The following is a 13695-nucleotide window of genomic DNA, read 5'->3' as shown; positions in this document are numbered from 1 at the left end:
CAATTGGAAGATTTGAAACAATTTTTGTGATTCTGAGTTCTGCAAATCAGGGTCCATGATGTTAGGAAAGCCTGTCCTCAGCCTGTCCTCAAAATCTCCAACACCATGTGACACTGCAGCTGGAAATCCTACATGTCCACTTATATAGAATCCATTCTGTGATATTTTTTCTTTTTAAACATTTTATTGATTTCTACATTATATTTCAAATGTCGTGTTAAACAAAATGTATTCAAGAAGGAAATCTCTATATACAATCACTAGCATTTACATAAAACATGATTGAAATTAAGTTGCATCTTTGTATGCCATAGATACCCATTAATATATGTAGTAAAATATTATGTCCATAGTGTCTATAGCCCATTAAAGATTTTTAAGTCTATATAGTTACATTTGTACAAGTCTCTCTTTAGTTCCCTTGCCGATTTAGTGATTGGTTTGTTTGGTTTTGCGGGGGACTAGTTTCTTGAGTTCCCTGTAGATACTGGATATTAAGCATTTGCCTGATGTATTATTGGTAATACACAGAAAGAAAGAAAACAAAACAAAAAATTCCTCCACCTTCATGACTCCTCTGTGAACTGGCCAGTAACTTATTCCTATGCTGCTGTGGCAAGAATTGTGCTAGTGACAAAAACAATTCTTACCAGAAACAACAGCACGGGAGGAATTTCAAAACTTTAGACACTATTACGGAACTTAGTGACAAAAAAAGCTTGGTACTGGCACAAGAACAGGCCTGAAGGCCAATGGAATAGAACTTAGGACCCAGATATTAAACCACAGACCTATGGCCACCTAACCTTTGATAAAGGAGCCAAAAAAAAGAATGGAAGAAAGACACCCTCTTCAATGAATGGTGCTGGCAGAACTGGTTAATCACCTGCAGAAAACTATAGTTGGATCCTTCTTTGTAACCTTGCACCAGCATTAACTCCAAATGGATCAAAGACCTCGAGGCAAAAACAGATACACTGAAAACATTACAAGAAGAAATAGGAGATACACTAGGTCTCCTGGCACCTGTCAAAACTTTCCTAAGAAGGACACAGAAAAACAACAAATCAGAGAAAGTCTGGATAACCGGGACTGCATTAAACTGAAGAGTTTCTATATGGCAAAGGATATAGCTAGCAAATTATCTACAAAGCCTACAGAGTGGGAGAAGATCTTCACTAACCATACAATGGACAAAGGCCTCATATCTAAAATATAGCAACAGCTCAAAAAATTGAATCACTCCAAAACTAATCTCCAAAGAAACAACCATCCTGTCAAAAGATGGGCCAGAGATTTAAAGAGAGTTTTCTCATAAGAAGAAATAAGAATGGCCTATAGGCACATGAAGAAATGCTCAACATATCTGGTCATAAAAGAAATGCAAATCAAAACAACTCTAAGATTCCACCTCACTCCAGTTAGAATGGCCAGGATCAAGAAATCTAATAACAACAGATGCTGGAGGGGATGTGGCCAGGAGGAATCACTATGACACTGCTGGTGGGAGTGCAAACTCATTCAACCACTATGGAAAGCAGTATGGCAGTTCCTCAAAAGACTAAACATAGAGCTCCCCTATGACCCAGCAATTCCACTACTTGGCATTTACCCAATCCTCTGGAAAAAAAGGACATAATAAATCCACTAGCACAACAATGTTCACTGCAGCACTACTTACCATAGCAAAGATATGGAACCAACCCAGGTGCCCTTCAGTTGATGAGTGGATCAACAAGATGTGGTATTTATACACAATGGAATTCTAGGCTGCTGTCAGAAAGAATGACATTGCCCCATTTTTAAGGAAATGGAACGACTTGGAAAAAAATCATATTAAGTGAAGTAAGCCACACTGAAAGGAACATAGGCTCAATGGTTTCCCTTATTTGTCATAATTAGTAGAAACCTTGGGCTCTCCTAGCAGAGATTTACATTAGAGTAAAACCTAGATACATAAGGTCATATAAGATGACACTAAATGAAAGAACTTCCAGGATATAGAAAGAAAAGCCATACAATGAGTGATTGTTGTCCTTAATGTACTATGTTATCTCTCAACTCTTTTGCTATCCTTTGGTTATCACATAATGTTACACTATTTTACCTTTTTATCTTATATATTGTATTTATGATATTTGGTTATTTGAAATAGGAAAGGGAAGAAGGGAAAACAAGATGAGGGTCAGGGTGGCGGGAGGTGAATGGGGACCAAGACATGAGAAAAGGTATCAATGTGTGTGAAGTAATACAACTTCAATCTAGTGAATATAATGTAACCCTTCTATTAATTATAATAAACATATATGAAAATAATGAACTCCTTCTTCATGGATCACCTTGGCCTAGCCAGCAATTTCCTTCAGTGCTTCTGTGCCATGAAATACTCTAATGAAACAAGGAAATAAAAACTATGTCTGCAGAGGTAGGACTTAAAATTCTGAGTGTTAAATTTTCTTCCTTCTGGAAAACCATACTACAGATGGATTTCCTGCCTCCTGAGATCAACTCCTGGTTTCTATAATGCACTCAAGCCCTGTTCCTCAGGCTGTAGATGAAGTGGTTCAGGAGAGGAGTGAACACTGTGTATAGCACTGAGGAAACAGCGCTGCCCCTGGGGAAATGTGACACAGTTGATCCAAAATAAATACTCAATGCTGTCCCAAAGAATAAACACACCACTGACAGGTGAGAGCCACAGGTGGAGAAAGCTTTGTAATTCCCTCCTGGTGTTGGAATTTTCAGCACCGAAGAAATAATTTTATAGTAAGAGAAAAAAATGCTTGAGATTGGCAGGAGCTCAGACATGATACCAACAAAAAATTTAAATAAGTGATTTATGAGTGAGTGCTTACAGGAAAGATCCAGGATTTGAGAAGGGTCACAGAAGAAATTTGAGATTTCCAATTCCTTGAAACCGGTTATCTGTAATGCCATGCACACGTGCACCTGTCCATCCAAGAGGCTGATGACAAGTGACAACAGAACCAAGGAGACACAGAGATGAGGGTTCATGATGAGAGGGTAATTCAGGGGGTGACAAATGGCCACAAAGCAGTCATAGGCCATCACAGTAAGAAGCATAGCGTCCATACAGCAAAAAATGATGAAGAGACACATCTGTGTGAGGCAGCCTGCATAGGAGATGGCTCTGCTGTGACTCTGCAGGTTCATCAGCATCTTGGGGATGGTGGTGGAGATGAAGCAGATGTCATCCAAGGAGAGGATGGAGAGGAAGAAGTACATGGTGGTGTGGAGGTGGGGGTCATTGGTGATGGCCAGGATGATGAGCAGATTTCCCAGCACAGTGATCAGGTACATGGACAGGAACAGTCCAAAGAGGATGGGTTGTAATTTTGGATCCTCTGAGAATCTCAGGAGAAGGAAATCTGTAACCTGGGTTAGATTTAGTGCTTCTCTATCACCTCTGCAACTGCTCAAAAACAAAAGCATCTTGTTAGGAAAATGAAGCACATATCCAGAAATTGTCAGCTTTAAATATTTGAAACTCAAGTATACACAAGTTTAATTTTTGCACCACCTATGCAGTCCAATATACTCATGAGTGTTTGTGAATTGTGGCAACACCTTACTTCTAGAATTTTCTCACTCTGAGATACCTTGGTCCTCAGGCTTTTTTCTACATGTGTGCTCAGGGACACACAGCTGTGTTGGAAAGCCAAGAACAACTGGGCTGGTAGAGCAAGATCCCTGACAGTACAACACACCCTTGTGTAGTGTGGGGGAGCAAGTTCCAGGGCAGCTGGGGGTATGCAAGAGTTTTATACATTTATGATGCAGGTCTCTATCTAGGAGCCTATTTTTGGAGCCAGTCCCCTGCCCTAGGCATTGAAATCCCTCCCTGACAGGGTGGGAGAGTGGGATTTCATATAGAGATTGAGATTCTGTGTTGTAGACAGGGCTGGAGGATTTGTGGATGATCCCGTGAGGGAAGGGCCAGCAGTAGGCCAAGCCACTAGAGCAATATTAAGTTAGGAGACCACAGTAGATGCCCATCCATTAGTACAATGAATACTGTTTAATCTACTGGAAAGGAAACCCAATCCTATTCATTCTTTTTCATCTCTACTATGACTGCAGGCAGGCACAAATATACTTCTGGTTCTTCTTCACTTGCCTCGTCTGGTATTATGACAGTTGTCCGGAAATGAGTAGGCATGGAAATGTGGTATTGAGTGAAATAAGTCAGGCTCAGAGAAACAAAGGACAGTTATCCTTCTCTAAAACATGGAAATTAGATCTCCATTATCAAGATGTATGAATACATATAGGGTCATGTGTATCAATGCACAAACCAATTGAGTAAGGTGTAGTAGGAAAGGATTCCTATGGAATAACTCCATTCATCAACTCATCCGTTGTTTAACCAAATGAATAAGAGGAATGTAAAAACCTGCTCTTTAAAAATATACAATTTTCCAGGGGCAGGTGGCTCATTATTCTAGAGAATAAGGTCTGAGAACCACAGGTGAAAGCCTGATGGAGCAGGGATGTCTGAGAAACAGTTCTCCTCAATTAACTAGTCAAAAGCAGAAAGTGGAGCTGTAGCATTCAGCAAAAATCCCAAGGACAACACTTAGAGTTCCAGCCCAAGAACCTACGTGCAGAACCTGTGTGCACACACACATGTACACACCACATAAGGTGAAACATATGAAATGAGAAAGAATAGTGTAAGAACAAGAGCTATGAGGACAGTGGGCATATCTGTCAATAGTTTCATTGATGTAATGTCCTCTTGTCATTTTCATCATTATCCTTCCTCTTCCTCTTCCTCTCCTCCTCCTCCTCCTCCTCTTCCTCCTGCTCCTCTTCCTCCTCCTTCTCCTCATCCTCATCCTCCTCCTCCTCCTCTTTCAGGAAATCTTAGGAACCTAGTTTAACCATTTATATGCTGCTACTTTTGGTGAGTTACAAATGAGAATGAAAAGCACAGTAGGTAAAGAATTCTCCATTACATATATTGGTACCCCTAACCTTCAAACCCTACCTGTAAATTCGCTGAGGACATATACTTTCCAGTCTCCTTGTGTGCAAGGGTTTACAAGGGCATCCTCACCCCCTGTGATACCCAAACCATCCTACCTGTCCTCATGCTGCAAATAAGACATTTCTGAAAGACCTTCACCACCCATCCCACCCCACTCAATTGCTTAAGCTGCTTCTCTCCGCAGCTATGGCCCAGGTAGACAGATCTGAGGACCCCAGATCTGGTGCCCAGCACAAGTGCAGTTCAGTCCTCAGGAAAGAGATGAAGACACAGAAGGAGCAGAGCTGGTGGTGATGAGGAGAAAGATATAGCACCAGTGTCCTGGAGACAGGGGAGGGAAGGCTCATCCTTGACTTCTATATGGCCTTGGAGGATTAATACCCACAGGTCACCATTAACCCACCTGTGTGTATTAACAGGCCAAGTCTCTGGACATTTCCAGCACAGGGCTTGCATAATCATAAACAAAAATCCATGACAGTATGTAGACTGTTTTGTCTAGGAAGAAAATTTATAGATTTTTTTCTTTTTTATTGTAATTAATAAAAGGGTTACATGATAAGCCAGACTCAAAGGAAATTAGGCTCAATGTTTCCCCTCATTTGTCATAATCAGTAGAAACCTTGGGCTCTACTAGCAGAGATCTGCAATAGAGCAAAACCTTGATACATAAGGCCATATAGTATGAAGCTAATTGAAAAGACCTCCAGGATATTGAAATAAAAGCATACAATGACAATTTATAGATTTGAACTTTGGTCATTTATTCTTATTTGATGAAGGGCAGAAACATTTTGTTTTCATTTTCATTGGCATTAATATATGCTTTACCAAAGCCTTATCTAGTATGTACATCTATAGAGTAACATTTATAATATTTGCATTATTCTACAATTTCAAGACAGAGGAATGGAAAAATAAGGAAAAGAATCTCAAAGAATGGATTCTGTATGGGTGGAACTGGAAGATTTCCAGCTGCAGTGTCATCTGATGTTGTAGATTTTGATGAGATGCCAGAGGACAGGCTGCTGACGGGCTCTCCTACCATCATGGACCCTGATTTGCAGAACCCTTAATTAGAAAAATTAACCCAAAGCTTACGAATCTCAATCAACTCACTAACATGGATAAAGTGAGGGGCGGGGAGAATATCCAATACAGTAGTTTTTAGCCTTGTTATCTGCTAAACAAAGCTTCCAAGTTCTATGACAGATGACAGTATCAAAAATATGGTGAACTGGGGGGCTGAGAGTTCGGGCTAGTGGTAGAGTGCTTGCCTAGTGTCGACAAAGACCCAGGTTCTATTCCTCAGTGTCACATAAATAGAAAAAACAGTAAGTGGTGCTAAGGCTCAAGTGGTAGAGCTCTAGCCACGAGAAAGTCCAAGGATAGAGCTCAGGCCCTGAGCTCAAGCCCAGGACTGGCAATATATATATATATATATATATACACATATAAATATGTATATATACATATATATACACATATATATGTGTGTATATATATATGTATATATATATATGGCGAATTGGGTCCAGGAGTATGGCCTAGGTGGAGAGTGTTGGCCTAGCATGCACACACTGTGTGATATGCACAGAAAAAAGCTGGAAGTGGTGTTGTGGCTCAAGTGACCTTGATCTCTAGCCTTGAGGAAGCCCAGGGACAGTGTCATGACCCTGTGTTTAAGCCCAAGGATTGGCAAGAAAATATGGCTGATTATAGCATACAGAGGAGTGCAATTCCAAATTGTAAGCCATTTGAGTAGTCCCCAAAACAAATTAACAGCAGAAATATTCTGAATATCAGTGTTTTTTGAGTGGGGTTCCATTAGGAGGTACCAAAATGAATGGAAACAAGGAGCCACAGGATAATGCAGTCATAATAATCAATGGTCATGTGTGTAAAAATGAAATTTGGATCGCAATGTGCATATTGGTGAAATGGTTGGTGGAAGAGGAGAATGCTGAAAGAAATTAATGTGATGAAGATACTTTGTACAAGTGAGTGGACATGTTAATCTGAAATGGGTTTCTACAAGGAAGTTAAGGTAAAACGTGTTAAAGAGAGAAAGTAGCTTAGTCAAATCATTAAATGATATACTTTTTAACTATCATCAGTAACGTCTGTGAAATGAAAACTTTTGTAAAAACTGTTCCAGTTCAATACATAGGGAGAGCGAAGTACACAAGTAACATCAACACATAAACATCTCCCCATCTCAGAAAGTCGATCAGAATTGTATCTCCAATTTGACACACACACACACACACACACACACACACACACACACACACACACACAGAGGCAGAAGTGCAGCTATGGCTCACAGAGTAGAAAAATATCCCTGAGCAAAAAAAGCTCAGGGACAGTGTCCAGAACCTGAGTTCATGAACAAGCACTGGTTCAAACAATCAAACAAACCACAAAAAGCACCCACCTTACTTTTATTAGTCAGTAACTAGAGGCTCACCCCTGAGATCTGGGCATCTGGCCACACCTGGTCTTTAACGAGCACTAGATCCTAGCCGGTGCTGTGGCTCAAGCCAGTAATCCTAGCTTCTGAAGGGACTGAGACCTGTGGATCAAGGTCCAAACTCAGCCTGGGCACAAAAGGAATTGAGAATCTCATTTCCAATATACCTCTAGAAAATGGCAAGAGGGGCTTTGGTAAATGGTGGGCAGTGGCCTTGATGTGAAAAGATCAGGGACAGCACCCAAGCTGAGTTCACCCGCCTTGACCCAAAAAGAATAGAAAGCCCTGGAGCCTGTCTATAAAACAACCAAAAACAAAAGAGCTGGCCTTACATCATTAGCCAGGAAATGAGGAAAACCTGAGTTCAAACACCAGTGCTACCATAACCAAAATGATCTGTTTTTCTCCACTTTTATTGAGGTAAAATATCCGTGATAGAAAATTCACATCCAACCATTGTAAAATTCAGTTTGTGGGGTGACCATCTCCAGACATGCATGATGTTTACAAACTCAAATGTTATACATTAAAAACGAATGAATCCTTCCTCATGAATATCCTTGACACAGTGCTCCTGTGTCATCAATTACACTAATGAAACCAAATACTAAGAATGTGTACAGACGGGTAGGATTTACAGGAATGAGGGTTGTTTTTTTTCCTCTGCAAAACCATATTACAGAAGGATTTTCTACCTCCTGATGTCAGCTAGTGGTTTCAACAACCTGCTCAGGACACTTTTGAGGTCCCTGTTCCTCAGGCTGTAGATGAAGGGGTTCAGGAAAGCAGTGACCACTGTGTACATCACTGAGGACACAGCACTGCCCCTGTGAGAATGTGACACAGCTGATCCAACATAAACACCCGATGCTGTCCCAAAGAATAAACACACCACTAACAGGTGAGACCCACAGGTGGAGAAGGCTTTGTACGTCCCTCTTGATGATGGGATTCTCAGCACTGAGGAAATAATTTTATAGTAAGAGAAAAGGATTCCAAAGATTGTAGGAAATCCATTTATCGTAGCAGCAACATATTTGAAAATAGCATTTGTGCGTGTGTCTTTACAGGAAAGATCCAGGATTTGAGAAGGGTCACAGAAGAAATTTGGGATTTCCAATTCCTTGAAACCAGTTATCTGTAATGCCATCCACACGTGCACCTGTCCATCCAAGAGGCTGATGACAAGTGACAACAGAACCAAGGAGACACAGAGACGAGGGTTCATGATGAGAGGGTAATTCAGGGGGTGACAGATGGCCACAAAGCGGTCATAGGCCATCACAGTGAGAAGCATAACATCCATACAGCCAAAAATGATGTAGAAGCACATCTGTGTGAGGCAGCCTGCACAGGAGATGGCTCTGCTGTGAGTCTGCAAGTTCACCAGCATCTTGGGCACAGTGGTGGAGATGAAGCAGATGTCATCCAAGGAGATGATGGAGAGGAAGAAGTACATGGGGGTGTGGAGGTGTAGGTTAGAGCTGACAGCCAGGATGGTGAGCAGATTTCCCAGCACAGTGATCAGGTACATGGACAGGAAAAGCGCAAAGAGCATGGGTTGTAATTTTGGATCCTCTGAGATTCTCAGGAGAAGGAAATCTGTAACCTGGGTTAGATTTTGTGCCTCTATATCACTTGGGCAACTGATCATAAACAAAAAGTATGTTAGGAAAATGACACATATCCAGAAATTGTCAACTGTATACATTTGAAAGTCAAGTACATACAAGTTGGAATTTTGCACCACCCATGCAATACAACATACTCATGAATGTTGGTGGCATTCCCTTACTTCTAGAATCTTCTCACTTTGGGACGCCTTTTTCCTCAGGCTTTTTCTACATGTGAAGTTTCTACATGTGACACACAGCTGTGTTGAAAAGCAAAGAACAACTGGGCTGGCTAGAGAAGGATCACCTGACAGTACAGCACACCCTTGTGTAGTGGGGGGAGCAGGTTCCAGGGAAGCAGGGGGGAATCTAAGCGTTTTACATATTTATGATGCATGTCTCTGTCTAGGGGCCTATATTTGGAGCCAGTGCCCAGACCTAGGCTCTACTAAGCCTATCCATTGAGAGGGTGGGAGAGTAGGCTTTCATATAGAGATTGATATTCTGGGTAGTAAACTTGGCTGGAGGATTTGTGGCCCATCCACTGGGGGAAGGGCCAGCAGTAGGTCAAGCCGCTAAAGCAATATTGGGTTAGGAGAACAAAGCAGATTCCCAGCCATTAGTGCAGTGAATATTTTTTATCCCAATGAAAAAACACAATCCCATCCAATTCTTATTCATCTCTGACATCAAGCAGGCACAAATCTACTTCTGGTTCCTCTGCACTTGCCTTTTCTGGTATTATGGCATTTTTGGGGAAATGGGTAGGTCTGGAAATGTGATATTGAGTGAAATAAGTCAGGCTTATAGAAACAAAGAACACTGAACATTCTCTTAAACATGGAAATTAGATCTCAATTATCAAGGTGTATGTATACATACAGGGTCTTATGTATCAATTCACAAACCAATTAAGTAAAGTATGGTAGGAAAGGATTCTAATGGAATAACTCCTTTCATCACCTCATCTGTTGTTTAACCAAATGAATAAGAGGAAGGTAAATAGCCTGCTCTTTAAAAATATACATTGTTTCAGAGGCAGATGGCTCATAATTCTCATCCTAGAATAACAGGAAGGTAAACAGCCTGCTCTTTAAAAATATACATTGTTTCAGAGGCAGATGGCTCATAATTCTCATCCTAACTATTCTGGGGGCTGAGGCCTGAGATTCACAAGTGGAAGCCATTCTGGGGCAGGGATGTCTGAGAAACACTTGTCTTCAATTAACTAGTGAAAAGCAGGAAGTGGAGCTGTACCTTTGAGCAAAAACCTCAGGGACAGCACCCAGGCCCTGAGTTCAATCCACCAAACCTACATATGTACTTGCACATAAACACACACACACTCACTCACACACACACACACACACACACACACACACACACACACACACACACACACCACAGAAGGTTAAGCATATGAAATGAGAAAGAATGGCCTAAGAACTAGATCTCCAAGAGGGACACAAGGCATATCTGCCAGTAGTTTCATTGATGTAACATCCTCTTGTCATTTTCATCATCACCACATGCTTCCTCATTCTCCTCCTTCTCGTTCTCCTCCTCTTCCTTCTCCTCCTCTCCCTACTATTTCTACTACTCCTCCTACTAGTCCTACTCCTCCTACTCCTCCTCCTCTTTTCAGTCAACCTCAATGAAAACTAAGGAAACTGGTTTGAACCATTTATATCCTGCTGCTTTTGGTGAGCCACAAAGGAGAATGAAAAGCACATAAGGTAAAGAATTCTCCATTATATATACTGGTACCCCTCACCTTCAAACCCTACCTGCAAGTTCACTGAGGACATACACTTTCCAGTCCTCATGTTTGCAGGGATTTACATGGGTATCCTCACCCTCTGAGATGCCCAAATCATCCTACCTGTCCTCATGCTGCAGAGAAGACGTTCCTGAAAGTCCTTTACTGCCCATCCTGCCCCACTCAATTACTTAAGCTGCTCAGCTAAGACTCAGGTGGACAGACCTGAGGACCCCAGATCTGGTGCTCAGCACAAGTGCAGCCTCTGTCCTCAGGAGAGAGATGAAGACACAGAAGGAGCAGAGCTGGTGGTGATGAGGAGAAAGATATAGCACCAGTGTCCTGGAGACAGGGGAGGGAAGGCTCATCCTTGACTTCTATATGGCCTTGGAGGATTAATACCCACAGGTCACCATTAACCCACCTGTGTGTATTAACAGGCCAAGTTTTGGACATTTGACACACAGGGCTGACAGAATCATAAGAAAAAAATGCATGCCAGGTTGAAAATTGCTTTGTCTAGCAAGAAGATTTGTAGATTTAAACTTTGGTCATTTATACTTATTTGATGAAGGGCGGAACCATTCCGTTTTCATTTTCATTGGCATTAAAATATGCTTTACCAAAGCCTCACATATTATGGACAAACTAGAGTAACGTTTATAATATTTGTGTTGTTCTACAATTGATCCACACAAAACATCACCAAGAATATCATTGTTCTACCCTGCGAGTTTTACTTATTTTATAATTATTTTATTTATATGATCATTATTTATACAAACATATCCTTAACTTCCCAGGACGAAATACCTGCAAACACCCAGCTGAGTCCCCATGCAACATTTCCTTGATGTTCCCATATGATGTACCAGAGTCCCAGGATTCACTGTAGCACAAGTATGGAAAATGAATTGAACTTGCACCCTTGGAATGATCCAGAGGATCAGAAACATAAAGCAATAAGTGACCAGAGGCCCTACATATGTGAGAAGGATTCTTAGTGGCACAGATTCCCCATTATGATGAGGAACCGGGCAGCCATATGGGAGGAGAGTGGCCTGGAAAAAAAGGAAAAAAACAATATGAAGGACGTGAGGATTCCGCTGTTGGTAGATTATCAGACATGGATGGAATCATCCCAGAGCACCCTCAGTGGGCCAATGGAGCCAGGAAATGTGGTATATATACATAGTCGTCCATTAGTGAGGACAACATTGTATCATTTGGAAAGATCTGGAAAAAAATTATGTTAAAGAGAGTTAGTTAGGCTCAAAGAGATACAGGATCTATGTTTTCCCTTGTATGTGCAAGTTTCATTTAGCTCACAAACTCCTTAGTAAATAAATTGGGCTGTATGATCTTGTATACAAATGTATTCACTGATATATCTTAGATTCCAGAAGATCTCAAATGGTGTAATTCCATAGAAAGGCAAAATCAATGTTCAGAGAAATAAACACCAGGAAGTGGGGACTGGACAGGATTGGAGTGGCATCAAGGGGTAGATGAAGAGGAGAAGATGGGGAGAATGCAAACAAGCATCCAATGTATATCCTACAAAATTATGAAGAGTGAGTGAAGTTGTCAGTAGCGGACAGCGACAATATTGGAGGGGTGACATTGATCGAAATAGAATCATAAACTGCAGAAACTGCTTACCCTTCCTTATAGGTGCTATGTTACTGAGTCTTATGATAGGACAGTATGTTTACAAGACAGGAACATTGATGGGTTTTGCCTATAATAAAGCTTTAACTTGAGCGAAAACAACAAAAGAAATGAAAACTAACGAGTATTACACTACCACATCAAATACCTGCCTCAAAGTTTCTGAAGGCTATGACCAATTGTCCCATACAGCAATGAAAAGAAGAAAACTTCAAATCCAAGACGAATTGCGCTCTGCATGAGGTGCCAAACTAACTATTCTATGCTAATAATGATCAGTTCAGCAGAGACCCTACTAACCCCAGCTTCTCTTTGCTGTGTCCTAGAGCCCTGGATAGTGGGTGGGTGGTGTGTGAAACATTCCCAGCTCCCCCTACTTCATTCTGCAGAACATCCAACTGGACCAGGAAACCAAGCCAGATAGGTTGTGTAACCTAGCTCAGAAGGAGCTCCCTCCAACCTATTCAGCTGGCTTGCTACCCCACCAGAAGCAACCAGGCCCCAGGACAACACATCATGGGGCAAGGGAAGCTTGGTGCATGTCTTTGACACAGGGGGCCAAGAGGAGGAGAAAGTGGTGCCTGGGGGGTTATGGGGAAGGCATGGCTGGAAGGCCAGGAGAGGTGCATGTTGGGAGACTCCTAGCTGGGACACCAGGGCATGGCTGCCATGAGAGGAGGAGCTTACAGACGGAGCTGTCAGAAGGGGATGGACAGCCAGGACAGATTCTATAAGGATCTGAAAACCAAAGTTCCAGTCAAATTGGGCAAAAGTACAGGGGCCTGTTATCTCCACAACTAAGCTCCCCTCAGGGGCCCTACTGGTAGAGTGCTTGCCTAGAAAGCCCAAACACGGTTTTGATTCCTGGCAACCACATACATAGGAAAGCTAGAAATGGTCCTGTGACTTAAGTGGTAAAGCAAGTAAGCATAAGCCAAGAAAGACAGGAACAAACAGAGAGACAGAGAGAGAGACAGAGACAGACAGAGACAGACAGAGACAGACAGAGACAGAGAGAGAGAGAGAGAGAGAGAGAGAGAGAGAGAGAGAGAGAGAGAGAGAGAGAGAGAAATCTTTGCCTGAATACATGCAGTGTCTGAAAACTATTGTGGATATTCTCTTTGTCTCCTCTTCAACAGTTTGTGGGTTTTTTGTTTTTAATTTAATA

At 41.7% G+C, this 13695-nt stretch overlaps 2 protein-coding genes across 2 annotated transcripts; both read right to left on the bottom strand.

Annotated features, from left to right (window-relative positions):
- Positions 1–2529: 2529 nt before the first annotated feature.
- On the bottom strand, positions 2530–3411 carry LOC150068150 (olfactory receptor 7E178-like). Its single transcript, XM_090345542.1, has one exon. It carries the CDS (start codon positions 3319–3321, stop codon positions 2530–2532), a length of 792 nt encoding a protein of 263 aa, XP_090201668.1. The 5' UTR covers positions 3322–3411.
- Positions 3412–8175: 4764 nt separating this feature from the next.
- Positions 8176–9123, bottom strand: LOC150068149 (olfactory receptor 7E178-like). The gene has a single exon (XM_090345501.1). It carries the CDS (start codon positions 9040–9042, stop codon positions 8176–8178), a length of 867 nt encoding a protein of 288 aa, XP_090201627.1. The 5' UTR covers positions 9043–9123.
- Between the last annotated feature and the right edge of the window lie 4572 nt (positions 9124–13695).

Source organism: Megascapheus bottae, chromosome 1 (genome assembly GCF_031878675.1).
Source record: "Megascapheus bottae isolate mThoBot1 chromosome 1, mThoBot2.hap1, whole genome shotgun sequence".
In the NCBI taxonomy this organism is placed as follows: domain Eukaryota; kingdom Metazoa; phylum Chordata; class Mammalia; order Rodentia; family Geomyidae; genus Megascapheus; species Megascapheus bottae.
Note: the sequence above shows the minus strand (reverse complement) of the source record. Positions and strands in the feature narration are given on the sequence as shown.

Coding starts and splice junctions, on each gene's coding strand:
- LOC150068150 (XM_090345542.1), bottom strand. CDS start 3,321: ATGTACCTGATCACTGTGCTGGGAAATCTGCTCATCATCCTGGCCATC.
- LOC150068149 (XM_090345501.1), bottom strand. CDS start 9,042: ATGCTCTTTGCGCTTTTCCTGTCCATGTACCTGATCACTGTGCTGGGA.